The following is a 16,962-nucleotide window of genomic DNA, read 5'->3' as shown; positions in this document are numbered from 1 at the left end:
GACAGTTTTAAGGCTGATAAAATGAATTTGAAACCAAATGAAAAAAAACCTCACCAATTTGATTACTTTCCAGAGATCTTTCAGTACCTAAAAACAAAACACTAATTTTATCTTCACAAATATATCTTCCCCAAAAAGTTCTTTTGATTTTGTCTTGAAGAACACATATGCACAGAGAGGTTTATTACTAGGAAACATATATCTTTAAGAGTTATCTTATAAAATTACTAAAACCAAAGACGGATGAGAAACAGCATTTACAGAAAAATGAACCTGAGCTTATCACTTGCATTTCCTTCTAAACAAAATGAAACTTAAACAGAGGCACTTTGCTTACAGACATGTACATGATTGTAAATAACCTTGCAGTGGGTCTGTGAGTACAGTGTATATCATCCCCAGCATGCGTATGTATTGCTTAGGCTGATTTTCCCTATTTGTTTGTGCTACCTGTGATTTAACTCCTCTGGGTCTGAACTCACCTGAATTCGCTGTTCACAGGAACTTGGGAACAGAGACATACAGAATTTGGCCACTGGGCTGTAAAATGGCATTAAGGGAATGCTTACCTCTCACCATGTTCTAATTCAGAAGTGGATGGACCGGGGTTTGTTGCATTCGTTTTATTTACTTTTGCCTAGTTGAACCTAAGTGTAATTCATGCACTGATAAATAAGTTCTCTGAAATAACCTATTAAGACGTAAATACCAGACATTAATTATTAAGTATATCGTAAATAACTCTTTCTCTTACCAAATCCATGTAGTGTCCGTCTTTGTGCCTTTTGAAACACACACTACGTTTCTGTGTAGGCGACTGTGTACAAAACAGACGATCAGGCCTTTTTCTTATTCATATTGTGCATTTAGCTGCAAATCCAAAGGCAGAACTGTACACCACGCATTTGCTGCATGGCCTGAACTGCATGGTTGGAGCAGGCCAGACCTTTTTTTAGCTGTTTCTGCTGAGCAGCCAGCTTATTCTGCAATCTTCAGGCTGGTTGGCCAGCTACTATCCCTGCCTTTTTCTTCCCACTTCTGTGTGACTGTGGTAAGGAAACCGCAGTCTCTGTGCTTGCTTCTGACAAGCGTTGGGAGCTCTGGAAGATGGAAGTTCTTGTCTCTCTTGCCCTTTTTTAATGCTGAGTACAATCTGTTCTGGGACAAGATCGACTAGAATGCAAACAAGATAAGGAAAAATTACCTTTTTGTCCTTTAGTTTTATCTCTTAGAGAGAAGGTCATATGGGTAGTGGGTAATAGTGTTAAATGTAAAGCTTTTTGTAACATGTATAAATGATGTATTGGCATTTTGACAAATCAACAGACTTCTGAGTGCTGTAATAATAATCCTGTGACACTTACGAATCAAGTTACTGGTATTTTAAAACGAAATATTCTTTCTCATTTAAAATAAAAAGTTATATTTCCCTTCATATACAAGAGGTAAAGTTCCTTTGCTGTTTTCTGTTGTCTCATTTTCCATAGTGTTGTATGTTTGCTTTCTTTTTTCATATCTTTTTTCCCTTTTGTCTCATATATACCCAAAAGAAATTACTGGAAGTCTGTCTCTCTATATACAGTAGTACAGATCATTGTATAATTTTAGACTCCTTATCTTCTATATTAAAAAGAGTGAGAGCCTTCACTACCTCAGTGTTGACAAAGAAATTACTTTTTCCTAATACAAATTTCTTCAAAGACCAAACCTTTTGAATGTAACAAGAGAAAAAAGTTTTTACTCCCATTGGTGGTGTGGTGCATTGCGTGATTCCTATCATAAAGTTTCATTTTCAGTTTCACCTGTAAGCTTATTATACCCAAAGACAGTATTTAGAGTGAAAACGACATCTTTGCTTTATTGATGGCACCTATTTGGACAAAAAATGACAAGAGAAATCTCCTGAAAAAATGTGGCTAAACCTAAATTTTGAAGTATTAAGGAGGAATTACTTTTCATAGATGTATAGATCTAATTGTTGCGGTAACAAATAATTTGAAAATATGCATTCATATATATGTATGTTAAATATGTGCTTGCTGATATAACATGCTGACAACTGTGTTACTAAATAATAAAATGTATATGCTCAAAAATTAATACCTTTTTTATAAAGTTGCGTGATAGTAAAAGGACTGAATATATTACCACAGGTTTGCACTTTACATATTTGGTTTATAATGTGAATCTAGTTATGGCTTACTATTAATTTTTATGTGAATTTTTCTTACTGTATGAGGATAGTGCAGGGAAGGATGCAAGTTTTCTTTTAAAACTCTTATTTTTTAGCTGTGCAAAGGGACTTGTGGATAGGATGAATTGAAAGTGTCTGTGGTCTAGAGCACAGGAGTAGGACGTGGGAGACCTGGCTTCTCTTCACGTTTCACCGTTAGTCTGCCAGGTAGCATGGAGGAAGTTGCTTCATAATTGTGCCCCTCAGCTTTCCCGCTTTAAGTTGAAGATAATCATACTGCCCTTGTAAAACACTTCACAATTGAACAGTTCCAAGTAAGAAGAAGTAAGAAAATAATTATTATTTTCTTTTTAAGAGACTTGATACTACATTGTATATGTAGTCTAGATTAAGTGATGAAGCTGTTATCTGTGTGGTATGCTGCCGACTACAGCATACATTTCATTTAACATGCACTTTTATTATACATCATACGCTTGGCAGTATTTTTTTTTGTTCTTTCTCTATGGAGAAGTGATAGGGAACCTAAGAATACAGGAATGGTTAGTAGAGATAAGTGTATTGCAATTTATTCTTGTGTTGCTGGCACTGAATACTGTAGCAGATTTACAAGTGGAATTTGCAGGGGAAAAAAGTTATTATTGTCCCCATCTGTAAGGAAAACTGGTCCAGTGATTTGGATTGTACGACATAATTTAAATTCAGTTTCCTGTTCCATTGCAGGTTTCCTGTATTTCCTTAAGCAAGTCACTTTTCTGCACAGTGCAATACTCCATCTGTGAAATAGGAATAATTGTATTTTCCAACGTGCGACAGTTGAAAGTCTGGGCAGAGAACGCTGGTAGGGCACTCTGATACTACAGCTTCAGGGCCACAGAAGTGTGGTGGGTAGATGCACAAGGCTTTGGAAAGACAAAAGAAGCTTCCAGAAATAAGTAAATGAGCTAAGAGTTTAGACCATCTGTGCCTGGGGTTGGAAATACTGGATAAAACCAAACGGCGTGAGGGAGACTTTTAGATGAAGAGTGCATTTTTTTCTTTTCATTCAAAAGTCTCTGACAAGCTGTCTTGGGCACAGTTTTCGTGGCCGCTGCCCTGATACATGAAGTTACATGTATAAAATCTATTTCAACGCAAAAAAAAAAAATCATGCTAAGGTACACGTATGTGTCTTTTGATGAAGAATGAAATGTAAATGTTAAACTTAAGTTTACTGAAAAAGCATATGGAGAAAAATAAAACTCATTTAGTAAAATCAAATACTAAACTTTTCCTCAGAAAATCTTTTTTAAATTACAAATTTAACTTGAGAATAACTACCAGATAACACCACCTCTGTTTCACAGTAGTCAGAATGAACAACTACTATACTAAGTATCAGTCAAGTGTTATTTGAAAGAGCTGATACGCAGTATATTAAATAACAAAGATGCTGACACAGCCTAAGCTGTAGTAGTTCTTCTAATTACTGCACTATGCCATGTTACATTATATCACATGGCATAATTTAGTGTATCTTTCTTTGTCAATGTATTACTCATCATTTTACAAATTACAAATCTTTTATAGGAAGGTAATTCATGCTTGGACATAGTGCTAAAATGATGGAGTGATTTCCTTTTTTCTGAATCATTGATCTTTCAAACTTTTTCATTTAGCTGTATTAATCATGTTTATTAGCTAAGTGTTGTCATAAAGAATGGAATTTTTCTGTTACTTTCATATTCAATTAAAATGGTTTTTTTGCTTGCTGCCTCTATCTGCTACATCACAGTAATCTATCTATGTATTCTAACTGAAATTCTTGTTCGTAAATTCAAAACAAAGTCAATACTGCAGTTACACATTTTCATAACAATCTATAATCTAATTGAAAATGTGGGGCGTACTTGAGAGGGGAGTGTACTTAAAATACCTCTTTACTCTAGAGAATGTCCAATCTAACTTTTTAAGGTGGTTCGTTTTGTGGACCAGGTGTATTTCAGAATTCACTAACGTGGTCTATTTAACTGCTGTTTAAAAGGAGCTTTTTGCTATTCAGGTATATAATACTGAAGAAAACTGCAATCTGCAAAATAGATACCTGGATCTTTAAGTTTAAATTCCTGAATACTAATGATTTCCAAGCCCAAACTAATGCCTGGCTTGTTTAACCTAGAAAAGTGAAGGGCTTCACTTAGGACATCCCCAGGATCAAACCCAGCAGTGGAGGAAAAGCTATTTAAGCTCAAAGACAACATAGCGGCAGGATAAATTGTGGTAACCCATTCAGAGGTGAATTTAAGCTTGAATGCTAGTGAGCATTGGAGGGAGTGCATAGCAGCATGACTCTTGAGTAACATTAACAGCGGTGAGAGACTTCACGAGCCCAAGGATGGACAGCTGTTAGTCTTTGGCAGGGACCGGGTGACCTGATTCCCTGGGAGAGAAGGAGATTGTGCTTCAGTGTCTCAGATATTCCCTTTATGCCATATTTAGTTAATTGTTACTGATGCTTACTTGGATGATTTTATTCCTAAATATTTAGATATTTCTGTTTCCAGAAACTAGTATTATGAAGGTAGGTCATGCTGAAAGTTTCTGATCATATTTTTTCCTTGATGCATATTTATTAATTTGTTTTTTAAAAAAATCAGGTGTAGGATTCAGGTGCTGTGTTTGTCCTAGGTGCTTAGCTATGGTAAAGAGTATTAGCTCGTTGCTAGCCATGCAGAATGTCTTTTGCAGAAAAGTATATGCCATTTATCGTTGGTTTGTACCCTGTTTTGCAGGTGGGAGTGAATCCTCCTGGGATAAAGACAAGCTCCAGTCTCCCATTACAACAGGATCGCAGCACAGCATTGGTCATCCCACACTGTCAGGGCAGTCAAGCCTTGGAAGTGCACACCCACTCAGTCCTCTCCAGCAGAATCATCTGCTCACCAACAGTACGTACCGTGCTTTACGGCAAAAAAAGTACACACAGCCTTGCTTGGAGGCAGGGCTTGCACTCCTTCCCATCCCCCTGGAGGTGAGGGAAATGGACAGGGAGACCCATAACCGACAGGAGGGTCACTTCTCCCACTGTCTGCTACGCTTTGCATCATGTCCAAGTTACCCACTGGGGTACAGCCACCCTCTTTGAATAGTCACCCACAGCTGGGTTAGGGACTGTCCTTAATTGACATTTCCGTGGCCTAGACTGAAGGGAAAAATAACCATGAAGTTGCTTAAAATTTTATCTATATGAGAAAATTCTCTTCCAGGTGAAAATGCTGACCATCAAATAAAAATAGGAGAGCGGGGAATAACTGCAAAATGTCTAGTTAAAAGTGAGCAGAAGCAGTCCCTCTGCCTTCTTTTGCCTTGTACCTGCCAGATGTGGGCATGGTCATCCATTGAACCCAGCTATCTAAAGCAACTGGAATGAAATGACATAGATAAATTTTGGATTTGGAACTTAAAGCTCCCTTCAAACCCATATCTTTTCCTTCCCTTAGAAAGGGGGCAGGTGGTAAGCCAGCAGTTCCCCCTCTCCTTTACACCCAAAGAGGGAAGGAAGGGAAGGGAAAGTTACTACAAGATCTGGATTAATATTTTAAAAATTAGGGAGGAGTAAAGTTAATGCTAACAGATGACGCTGGATGAAGAATGAAAATCTCACTATTTCTGAATTCCTGTTATTTGTTTAAGCTCTTCATCCTCAAAGTTTTGAAAGCTGATTTTTGGTGTTAGTTTTAATGGATGAATGACATTTCTGGCTCCTAATACAATTTTAGGAGTAGATAGTTCCTTGCTGCCTATGTAAGGCCCCAGTGTTGAACAAATAAAAGCTATTGAAATGACTCCTACAATATGGGTCTGCTTTGTTCATGGGAAGGTATAGACCTGAGCATTTTGGGTTAAGCATTAGTAGTTGAGAATTAACAGACCAGAGGACTCAAATTCACCGTAGTTTATCCTTTCATTTTATATTCTTGCATAATTCAATACCCGTATGCATTTTACATACAAGGATATTGTGTCTGCTGTTAAAGAAAACTTTAAAGATACTTTCCCCTAGATTTTGAAGTCGGCAAATGTCTATAGACTATTAAAGGGTCAGACGTTATGTCCAGTGATTTGCAAACATACGATATATTTTCTTCATAGTCCTCTGAAATGTTTGACGGATTGTGTCTTAAAACTGGTGATGTGCTGTTAAATTCTGTTCGTAGTTTGCATTTAGTTTGCATGTCAATTGGACTTTAAGTAGACATACAACTCAATGTGGCCAGATGGTGTCTGGGAGTTCTGGAACTCTATAGAGTATGAGGAAAGATTATTGGGCTGTTAAGGGAGATAGGCAGGGGAACAAAGGCTTACGGATGTAAGCACTGAAGGGGATTGTCAGTATGGTTTAAAGTGAAGGGAGATGTATGTGTGCTTTGCTTATCACCTATCATAATTAATATTGGCATGGATCATCATATAAAATATATAATGACTCATAAGACATCACAGTTCTTGATCATGATATACTCAAGCTAAACAGAAATAGTGTGGGAGCTCAGAATATATACAATTCTGCCTTTTGTGTGGACGCGGTGGTGTTTTTATATCACTATAGTCAAATTGTATTTGAATAACATAAGCTATATCAGTCAATGATATTTTTTTACTGTGGGTTCTGTCATACATCAAAATGTTGACTGGCCTTCTCATTTGAAATAGTTAAAATAGAGACAAAAGTTAAAAAACTTTTAGAAATAATTAATGAGAATAGCATATGGTTATTACTAGGCATGTGATTGTGCTATTTACTACTTGTGCCTGAATTTTTAAATGAGGATTTCTAATCTAAATTTCATTTAGAAAAATTATAATACCTTTTGTCTGGTAGAATGACTCCTATTTTTTCTGAAAAAAATAATTTTGGATCCCCAAAGTAGCTATCTTCAAGTGGTCTCGCTAAAGAATTCTTAAATGCAAAATAACCTGAAACAATTTTTTCAGTGAATTGGTGTCTTGGTCTTGCTTTCCATTTTAGTCATTCCTAAGTACAACAAGTGATACAAATGCTGAAATAGATATTAATGGAACATGAGAATCTAATTCTTGCTAGAAGTAACATCACCATTTTGGCAATGTCAAGATCTGCAGCTTGGTCCAAATGAGTTTTGTTCTTTATTAAATTGTTTTATATCCATAGCAGAAGACATTTTAAAGTGAGTTATTGGAAATTAAAACCTCTGTCAAAAATTTAAACCTCTTGTTACATGTTCCAGTTCAGAGACCTTCTGTACAGTAGTTCAGTGGTGTCTATAGTCCAACCCAGAGCTTCCTGTGTTCAAGAAGCAATCCTAATATAAAAATCTAGTCTCAAATTGCCGTGCATGTGAACTAAGAATATTAAGAGGACTCGGTAGGAGTATATTGTCAGATAAAATTAATAATAAATATTGGAAAAACATGCAAATATCTACACTTTTTGTGTTTTTTTCTTTATTGCTATTAATAAAGAGATCACTGAACTTATGCACTGTTGTAGAATCGTTTTGCTAATATTGTGTTACTTTACAGCTGTGTGTTTCTTTCCCTAATACAAACCATATAGTCTTTTCTGGAATACAAAGACAATTATTCCCTATGTAACATCAAAATTATTAACACATAATAATATTGAGTTTGGCTAGTCAATGTTGCAGTAGATATAGACTCTAAAAATTAAGGTGTGGGACTGACACGTATAATCTGCCCATGCTTTCTTTTAGGGATAGACCTGCCGTTTATGATGATGCCCCACCCTTTGCTTCCCGTCAGCCTACCTCCCGCTTCGGTTGCAATGGCAATGAATCAGATGAACCACCTCAATACAATAGCTAACATGGCTGCAGCAGCCCAAATGCACAGTCCTCTTTCCAGGGCAGGGGCCTCTGTTATAAAGGTAAGAGTCATCTATGAGCCTTAGAAAAAAAAAAAAAGCTATTTGTGGCTAACAAAAACATTTACGGTGTCTTTTTAAGGAAGATAACTGAGAGGCAGTGAGCTTATACTGCCTCTAGCACACCTGGTCTGCTCTTCCTGATAGTGCTTCAGTCTGAGGAAATACCCACGAGTACAGTCAAGAAGTTAAGATACTCTGCTCTACGAATCTGTAATGTAATTAAAAACAGATACTAACACTCACTAGAGGCTAGGGGAATGAGCAGTGCTGCATCTGTTAAAGCTCAAAAGCTATTCTAAAATGGTTGTTTAAAATCAAACTTAATGTTATACTTAAAAGAAAATGCTATAGAACATAACAGGAACTCTGGTGCGGTACAATTCTAGAACAGATTAATAGCAGAGAAAATCATCAGAAGTACCTTAATGAGTATAGTCTCTGGTAGCCACACCTAAATTTCCTTCTGGCTGGGTAAAATGTATTTCTACTTTTAAAAGGCTTCTGATAGTCTCTTCCAAGCAGGTTGTTAAGAAAATTTCATGCCTGTGTTGAGAGAGAGCTGAAGTCCTGCCACACACTAAAAAATATGTTGAGACAAGACATTTTCAAAGTAGAAGGATATAGCATCAGTGCCTGTGAAGGACTGGTGCTATGAGATTCCCTAAAACACAGTGTGTCCTCTTTTTATTGAGCAAAAAGGAAAGGTTTTATCAGTCTTTTTTGTGTGTTTGCATGCACATGTACGTTTCTTGTTGACAAAACAAAATTTTGTCAACTTTGAAAGGTAGTTATTTTAGTCCATTTTTCTTTGTTTTTAAATATATTAGTCTATACAGCTATCAGTTCCAGCAAATACGTGTCTTTTTATTTTGATATTTATGCTCATTTACACTCAACTGTCCCTATCGTTCTGGAATCCCAAAGTTCTTTGTTGCTTTATTCTAATAACTTTCACTGATTTGCTGAACTTAATCTCTCCTGTCTGTATTGTAAAACATCTTAATCATAAAATACCATTGTTTTATCATTGAGAAAGTTACTGTTGGCAATATTACAGGCCAGTTGTGAGAATAAATTAGTTAGGGTTGTGTTGTACTGTCTATTGTCACAGGTTGCACTGCAGGAAATTTTGTTTCTACATCAAGCAGGGAAAAAAACTAGTAGCACACAGCCACCTGTTTATTGTTCATACTTGTATTTACTGATATCAACATACTTTTGAAGAATAAAGCAAATCTCTTTTGTCACATTACAGTAGCATAAAATACTACGTGTCTCTGTTGCTGAGGTTCTGGAGGTCTTAGTTTTTCTTCTGATCTTCTTCCTGGCCCTGAGCATCTCCAAAATTGCCTCAGGTTGTTTTTCTTCTTTACTGAGAGTCCACTTCCAAATTAGGGCAAATGTTGTTATTAATACTTTGATTTTATTTACTATTTGTTTTATCGTGTTCTGGGAGGCTGGTAAAATTCAGAGTGGAGGTGGGGAGGCATTCCACAGTTAGAGACTATTTAGAATTAAGATCTATAAAAGCTTCTCTTTATCATCAGTGTATCTGGAACAGTTGTTGACTGGGTGGGGGGAACATGATCTCTCTGGTGTCCAACTGTCCGCTAGTTAATTCAAGTCACTGAATTGTTAGAAATTAATTGAGGTTCCATTTGTTTCGCTCAATAACCTTTTCTTTAACTGTTCAAGAGACCTCTTGAGAAAACCATAACTTAAATATAGCAGTGGAATACTTGTAGCAGCAAGTAGACTGCATAAGCTTTGATTATATTTTAAATGCTATCAGTATGTCAAAATGAAGATTAAATATGTATTTGTAAACAATGACAGTTCTTTGTAATATAAGCCACAGTTTTTGCAAGCAGTTAGGTTTGAGGATGCTCTTTAGCAGGCCCTTGCTGATGCTAGTTACTCATTTACAGCTATTTTTTCCCCAATACCTGCACTAGAGGATACACAATATCTCCACAGCAACAGTAGGTCTCACCAGTACTCTAGTGGGAATTATTGCCTCTACACGATGTAGAGGAAAATACACCAGTAGCTAATGTGACAGAGGTAAAAGTGTGCATCCATGGCTGTGTTACTCTCACTTGTCAAGTTATGCTGCATATTTCTCTCATTTGTTTTGAACACTGAGTTTGTAGCTGAATTTTATTACAGAGAGTGTGAGACTCCTTTTGTCCTTTCCTTCCCTTACGTACAATCATCTAGCTCTGAATGACGATCAATTAAGATGAAATCCTTGTACGAAATGAAACATGTAGAAGAAAAGCATTGCTGCAGTTACCTGTCAGCAGTATTACTTTTATTATATGACAATATTTAAGTGCATTTAATAAGTACAAAAAATGACTAGTTTTAGATGGACTGCAATTCCAGCATCATGAGATTACTTAAAATGAGAGAAATGAATATATTGTGTATCTATTTCCATACTCTGATGACTAAAATACTACTTGGCCTGTTTTCTATAGGTGTGAGAATCAGCTGCTTTATAAAGGTTTTGAATGAAGTCATTATGCTTTTTATATCACGTTTGCCATTTAGAAATAAGCTGTTCTACCAAGATATGCATGATCAGCAAAGTTAACATTTAGTGCTCCAGAAAGAAATGTCGTAACTATGAAACTTGATTTCTTCCTGACAGGAACACTATAAATTAGGCAGGCACGATGGCCAGGCTCACAAAACCTTCTTAGCCATCTATAATATGATCTGATGTGATTATAGCAGCACCCGCTAGCAGTGCTATAGCTACGGTTCTGACAGTGTCCCTGAAATAAATCCCCTCTTTCAGGGAATTACTGCGCATCTGACAGCTTGCTCCATTTGAGACTTGGCTCAAATGGTTCTGAAGAGTCTGTATAATTGAGGGTCTCATATGGCAAACCCCAAATTTGACAACAACACCGACTTCACCACCCTCTCTGTTCTGCCTCTTGCATCTGCTGTCCTGTTAGTTCTTTTTTTCCAGAGCTATTCTTCAGCTGGCTGAACTCTGCAATCCAGTTACTGGCCGAGGTGTAACAAGCTTTGCAGCCTGGTCTTGAGGACCAGTCTGGAGTGGAACTTAGTTGAAGTACACTTGAATCATGGTTTAGGCTAGAAACAGTAGTGAATAAATGCAGTAGTTTACTGTCATCCAGTAATTTTTTTCCTGAAACTCAGAAAAATCTGTTCAGTGACAATATTTTCAGGTCTTCTGAAGCAAAGTTTGGATGGGCCCTTTATACAAAAGGGAAAAGATTTTTCAAGGAAGTTTATAGAACAACTCAACTCCAGAGAGCAATAACTACATAAGATTAAGATTTTTATTTTACTGTGGACCTATAATGAATATGACTAAGTATGTAACAAATGAATATGATTATTAATATGCATTCACAGCATATCACACAGTTGATCATAAAGGAGCTGTTAAGGTGTACACTGAGAACTCAAGTTGAATAAAATGCTGAAAGCATGCCTAAATCTTAACAGATCATTTAAATTCATTTGTGTCTAAAGGAGTTGAGACCTCAGCACACCACACAGATGGCAAATACACAAAGAAGTGTCGCAGCAAAAATGGGACTAGCTCTTCTGTTCATTGATGGTACTTTTGAACCTTGGAATCTGACCATGCCCCTATAACAACTCTCTGTCCATAAAGGAATCAGGCCTCAAACTATGCACAAGCCTCAAGTCTCAATTTATACAGTTTAAGCCAGAAGGTCTTATATGACTAAAGGACATATTAGCTTATACAATTTCAGCTAAAAGGTGTGGGGGCGTGGGGGAGTTGGGGGGACAGGGGGGAAGTTTTGCATTAGGAAAGTACAAGAAAGTCTGGCAAAAGCCAAGTTCCTGAAGCTATGACTATGCGAATCTTTCTATGTTCACTGAAAGGCCACTTTCCCAGATGGCCTTTGAAACAGGTTGGTAGGAGATAGTGTGGTTAGGGTGGGATTGAAATTGTGGGAACCGAATCTAAACCAAGGGCTTTAAGCAGCTCCCTTTTGTGTTAGATATTAAAAGAGTACTGAGAGTAGAGTAACGAGGCAAAAATCTTATCCCAGAGATTTGAGAGGCTCTTTTGCCCTTTTCTCCCAGTTTTTCCGTGCTGCTTCTTCTGTTCACCCCACATACTTTGCACTTTCCTTGCTCCTCTTGCTCATGTCTCACCCTTCCGCCTCTTTCTCTCCTCCTTCTTGTTGTTCTCTCTCCCTTTTCTTCTGGCTCCCTAACAACCTCTTCTGAGCTCCTGACAGATGTGCTTCTCCTGAGTAGGAGTATTTCTGCAAATTGGTTTCCTGCTGTCCATTTTTCTTCTGTCGTCATTCCCTCATGCTTGCTGTATTCCTACTTTTCTCTTATTCTTTCTGCTCTTATCCAGGTCCAAATTAGGAATAAATAACACATTTGTTGAATGCAGCTGGAAAACCCAAGAGAAAAAAAGTTAATGTACGATCTAAATGCTTTGTTTCAAAAAACCCTCAGAATAAAGCGTTTTTATTTTTGTATTTGAAATCCTATTTCTTTCAGAATTTCACCCCAGTGTACTTCAGAAACAGATGAAACCCCACCCCTCTCCACCACCCCCCCCCCAAAAAAAAAAAAAAAAAAAAAGAAAGGACGCTTCAGGTGAAATGCAATGTTTTGTTTTGGTAGGGAAATTGAAATCTTGTACTTCACATCAACCCTACACAATTTCCATCTGAATATTTTTGTCTACTGATAAACAGAACAAAGCATTATTTGTACAGTGTGGTCTAGACGTGCAGTAGAGATTTTTGAGTCTCCTTTTCTTTGCCTGCTGCTGTTCTCCTGATTTTGTGGGATTGTTAAAGCATTTGTAAAGGATGTATATGACATGATTTTAAATTCCCTAAAGAGAATACAGATGGGCTCTGTAATTATTGCTGAGAGGTGCTATTTTCTGTGTGCTGTACAACTCACATTCATAATATTTACCTGACAGCCAGAAAAATGTGGCCATCTCAGAAAACTCTGAAACAATTCTTCTCAGTATAATAAAATTTCTCATTACAGAATTTATAACATACTTAATTTCATATCTCTCTGTGTATTCAATTCATTTTGAATTGCTTTCAGAATAATACAACATTTATAAAATAAAACTTCTGTAAAGTGTATGTTATTTTTCTCATTATTAAATTTATTCTGTCCCATTTGATAGCATGTGTTCATTGCTGGCAGGTTATTGCTGAAATGGGTACTAGAATATGTTAGGGGAGTGATGTGAAACAGAGTAGTTAAAGTTTCCTTCTTATAAAGCTAATTTTGGTGTCTGTATCTGTAGCGAAGGAGAAGTGAGTGTGCAGTTTTGTGTCTTTTTATTTGCTGATACAGAGAAACTACTGTTTTGGGAGGTGTTCAGGTCCCTACAACTTGCATTAAATACCCTTCTCGTCTCTCCTTTGAAAGGAGGCATATCCCTCTCCCTGCAATGCCAAGAATGCCTTGCTTGTTAACACCGAGACACATGGTTGCTGGATTAAAGAATAAGCAATGAATACTTATTTTAAATTTGCAAGTGGGAAAAAATACAATAAGAAGCAAGTACATCTCTTTTTTTGCAAAGCTTGCAAGAGAATATTGTTAGGCCGAGCACATACTAGCTTTTAGTTCTGGCTCAGATCTTTTTAGTATTGGCTTAGTCGTTTGCATTTATACTTAATAACTAATGTAGCTATAATGTAGATTAGTTGTAGCATTATCATCATTAGTCCTGGGAATGCTTTCCTTTCATTGGATAGCAGCACTGGGTGAAACAATTTGTAGGAGGGGTATGAGTAGAAAGTTTTCCACTGCAAGATCCTTTCCAATGTTAGTCAATATTACGCTTTCAGATTCAAAGTAAAATGTAAAGGTAAAATCTTAATATACGAGTGAAGGTTGCCATAGTTTTCAGTGACTGCTGATTTACGAAATGGTGAAGAAGGAAGCTCTTGTTTGGCTGTTTACCAATACCATCTGATTAGCTGCGGTTTTCTGTTTGGCTGAGCAGCTGGCAATTAATGAATTGATAGGAAGTAGTCACAAGGTAATGGAATTAGTATGTGAACATCTGGTATTAAAAACCAGTAAACGTAGAAGAGTTTTTATGATTTCTTAAATTTGGTGGGAAAATAATTGCCAGTTGACTACAACCGAAACAACTATAGGTACACAGTGAAAAAAAATTGCATTTTAAATGGCAAAGTAGATATTTTAAGTGAATGACTTCCTGATACACTGCAAAAGATGAATGGGATCCAGCTGGCTTTCAGACATACAGATCCTATCTTAGTTTTTAGACCAGCTGTTTACCTTGTTCATCTCCAGTTCTTACAGCAATTGGAGATATTTTAAGTAGCTCAGGAGACCAAGTCATCCATGCTCTTTGCATGTACCCATTCCCAGACTGAGATGATTCAAAATATAAGCCTAACCACTGTTCTCTTGCCCGGAAATCATAACCATCATATTTCTTGTCAGCCACTGTCCGGCATCATTTCACATTTAGCACAGCTCCTGCTTACTTTGTCAGGATTATTCTTTTTCTTTGAAAAGCCTAAAAGCCAATTATGTATTGCTTTTCTCAATAATGCATTAGCTAAGGACTGTAAACTTTAGAACACTATTAAAAATGTACTTGTTATTAGAATTCAAATAGTGTTAGTATCAACTAACGTCAATTGGAAAGAAATACATGTGTTAATATTAACTAAAAACAAAATATAAAATGCTAGCAATTCAATTCTTTGCTAACTAAAATTGTGTTAACTTTTCTTATTTTTCTCTCTTATTGAGGATGGAATTCAGCCAGGGAAACAGGAGCAGCGATATTGCAGGCATGAAATTGTGGTAGTTTTGGATAAGAGGGGAGGAGGTCTTCAGCCAGTCTACTGGCTGACTGCTCCTGGCTTCACAGACCCTTCCAGAGAAATTAGTCTCTGGTTTCTGGATTTTTTTAACTGTGTAGTCCATTTTGAGAATGTGAATGTTGATTTGGCAAGCAGTGAGAGATTGAGGTGTGGCACAATAAACATTCCAGTGGGAAACTAGTGTGCAAATTCATGTTGGAAGATTTATTCTGCTATAGCCTATGAACTCTTTTTTTCCAACATGGTCATCAGCTCTGAATCTTTCTTACAGTAGTTGAAAAGTCTAGTTTAGACCTAAAGACAGAAGAATCCCCATTTTTCCTTCCTGTCCATTTCATTAGCAAGGTCTGATGAATTCCAGCTCTCCTGCCACTGCAGAGCCCTGTAGAGTACAGAAGCAGCACCTCAATTAAATATGAAATATCAAGATAAATGTCTGAATAAAATATCCAGGACTCAGACAAACTTCCACAGCCTCCTTGTCAGCAGTGAAATGCCATTAAATCCTCTAGGAACTCATTAATGGATTAACATTTGGAAGAGTAATTACAGCTAGATTAGAACTAAGAATAAAGAAAAATAAAGGAAGATCCAGCAACATCATTTCTCTAAACTCTTGACACAAAATAAAGATCAATACTATAAAAAATCAGAGATAAGGAATTAAGGTCAAGATGACTAAGTCAAAAATAGGTAAGCTGTACATATGTATTTCAGATAAAACTAGTGCCAGTGCAACTGTTATGTAGTGTTTCATGTTATTTGTGTGGAATACTACCTCACAGGGGATAGAAAAGGGACATTAAGGTGAAATCAAGGATGTATCTGGAAATTGGATGAGCTGATGACTTCAGTGCCCTTAACCTAAATCACAACTAAAATTAACAATGTCAGGCTTTGTAGCTACATTTTTTGAGCCAGAGCAAGACACTGATCTGTAGTGAGACCGAAATATATAACCCTTCAAAAGGATTAAATACTGCAAAAAGTCTTTTCTGAGAATTTATGTTACAGCTTTGTAAAAGGAAGAGAAAAGATAAGATAAAGTAGGTACTACAGTTAGATAAATAGGTGAGATCTTGAGAAATGTTTTCATTTTTCATAAAATTCTCACAATCTGTAAATTTTATATATATAACGAATTACGTTATAGCCCGGAATATGAGTCTTGCAAATTTATGAAATAGGAAGGAATACAAATGGAGAAAATATGACTTTATTTAGAAACGCTTCTGTATTACTGTGAGTGTACCTACTGTAGAACCAGGCTGCACAGCAGTGCGCTAGTGGGAACTGAGCTATTCTCAAGAGGAAAAAAATAAAATATATGAAAAGTAACAAGGTTGTAAAATACATAGATGACAAATTAAATGAAGTCATCAATGTGTAAAAAAAAAAAAGTTAAGGTTTTAGATTTGCAATTTTCCTATTTAAATGCCCTCATTGATTTGTTACAAATACTGTTAACCCTGTGTTTGGAAAATGGTGAGGACATTATCACTTGTGTTCTCATTTGTAATAAAATAGATTAACTTGCTGTGAAATTTTAACTAGGCTGAGACACAACAGTAGCTACCTAATGAACCAGAGCACATTGCTGTTAAGTAGCTAAATAGATGCATACTGATTACAGGACTGAAAAATGGATCTGTTTACTTGCAAAAAAAGAATCTATTCATAGTGTTATTCATTACACTAGGGGAAATTTAGCATTGCATTTCCACACAAACATTTAGAAATAGACAATTTCTTGATCCATATGCAGTCTTACATGATGATACTCTATCCTCATCTGTAGTACGTATGATACAATTTCATGTCCTTTGTTGCTTATAGGGAAAAGTGTATCTCCCCTGTATATGTAAATTTTTGTAACTGGTAAGACGTTAGATGACATAATCAACTGATTCTCTTAGAAAGTGATTCACTGTGTGATTAAGAATGACATTATTATTTGACACTTTTATTTCTGACTGAACATTTCA

General features: G+C 36.4%; 1 protein-coding gene across 4 annotated transcripts in view; it reads left to right on the top strand.

Annotated features, from left to right (window-relative positions):
* DACH2 (dachshund family transcription factor 2) overlaps positions 1-16,962 on the top strand; it is a 303,362-nt gene that overhangs the window by 227,096 nt on the left and 59,304 nt on the right. For all 4 annotated transcript variants that reach the window (XM_074601979.1, XM_074601977.1, XM_074601978.1 and 1 more), the window contains exons 4-5: positions 4,966-5,121; positions 7,927-8,099. In XM_074601979.1, the coding sequence (XP_074458080.1) occupies positions 4,966-5,121; positions 7,927-8,099 (329 nt within the window). The remainder of the gene's footprint in view (positions 1-4,965; positions 5,122-7,926; positions 8,100-16,962) is intronic.

This window comes from Larus michahellis, chromosome 9, assembly GCF_964199755.1.
Source record: "Larus michahellis chromosome 9, bLarMic1.1, whole genome shotgun sequence".
NCBI lineage: Eukaryota > Metazoa > Chordata > Aves > Charadriiformes > Laridae > Larus > Larus michahellis.
The sequence above is the reverse complement of the archived record's forward strand: the minus strand, read 5'-3'. Positions and strand labels throughout refer to the sequence as shown.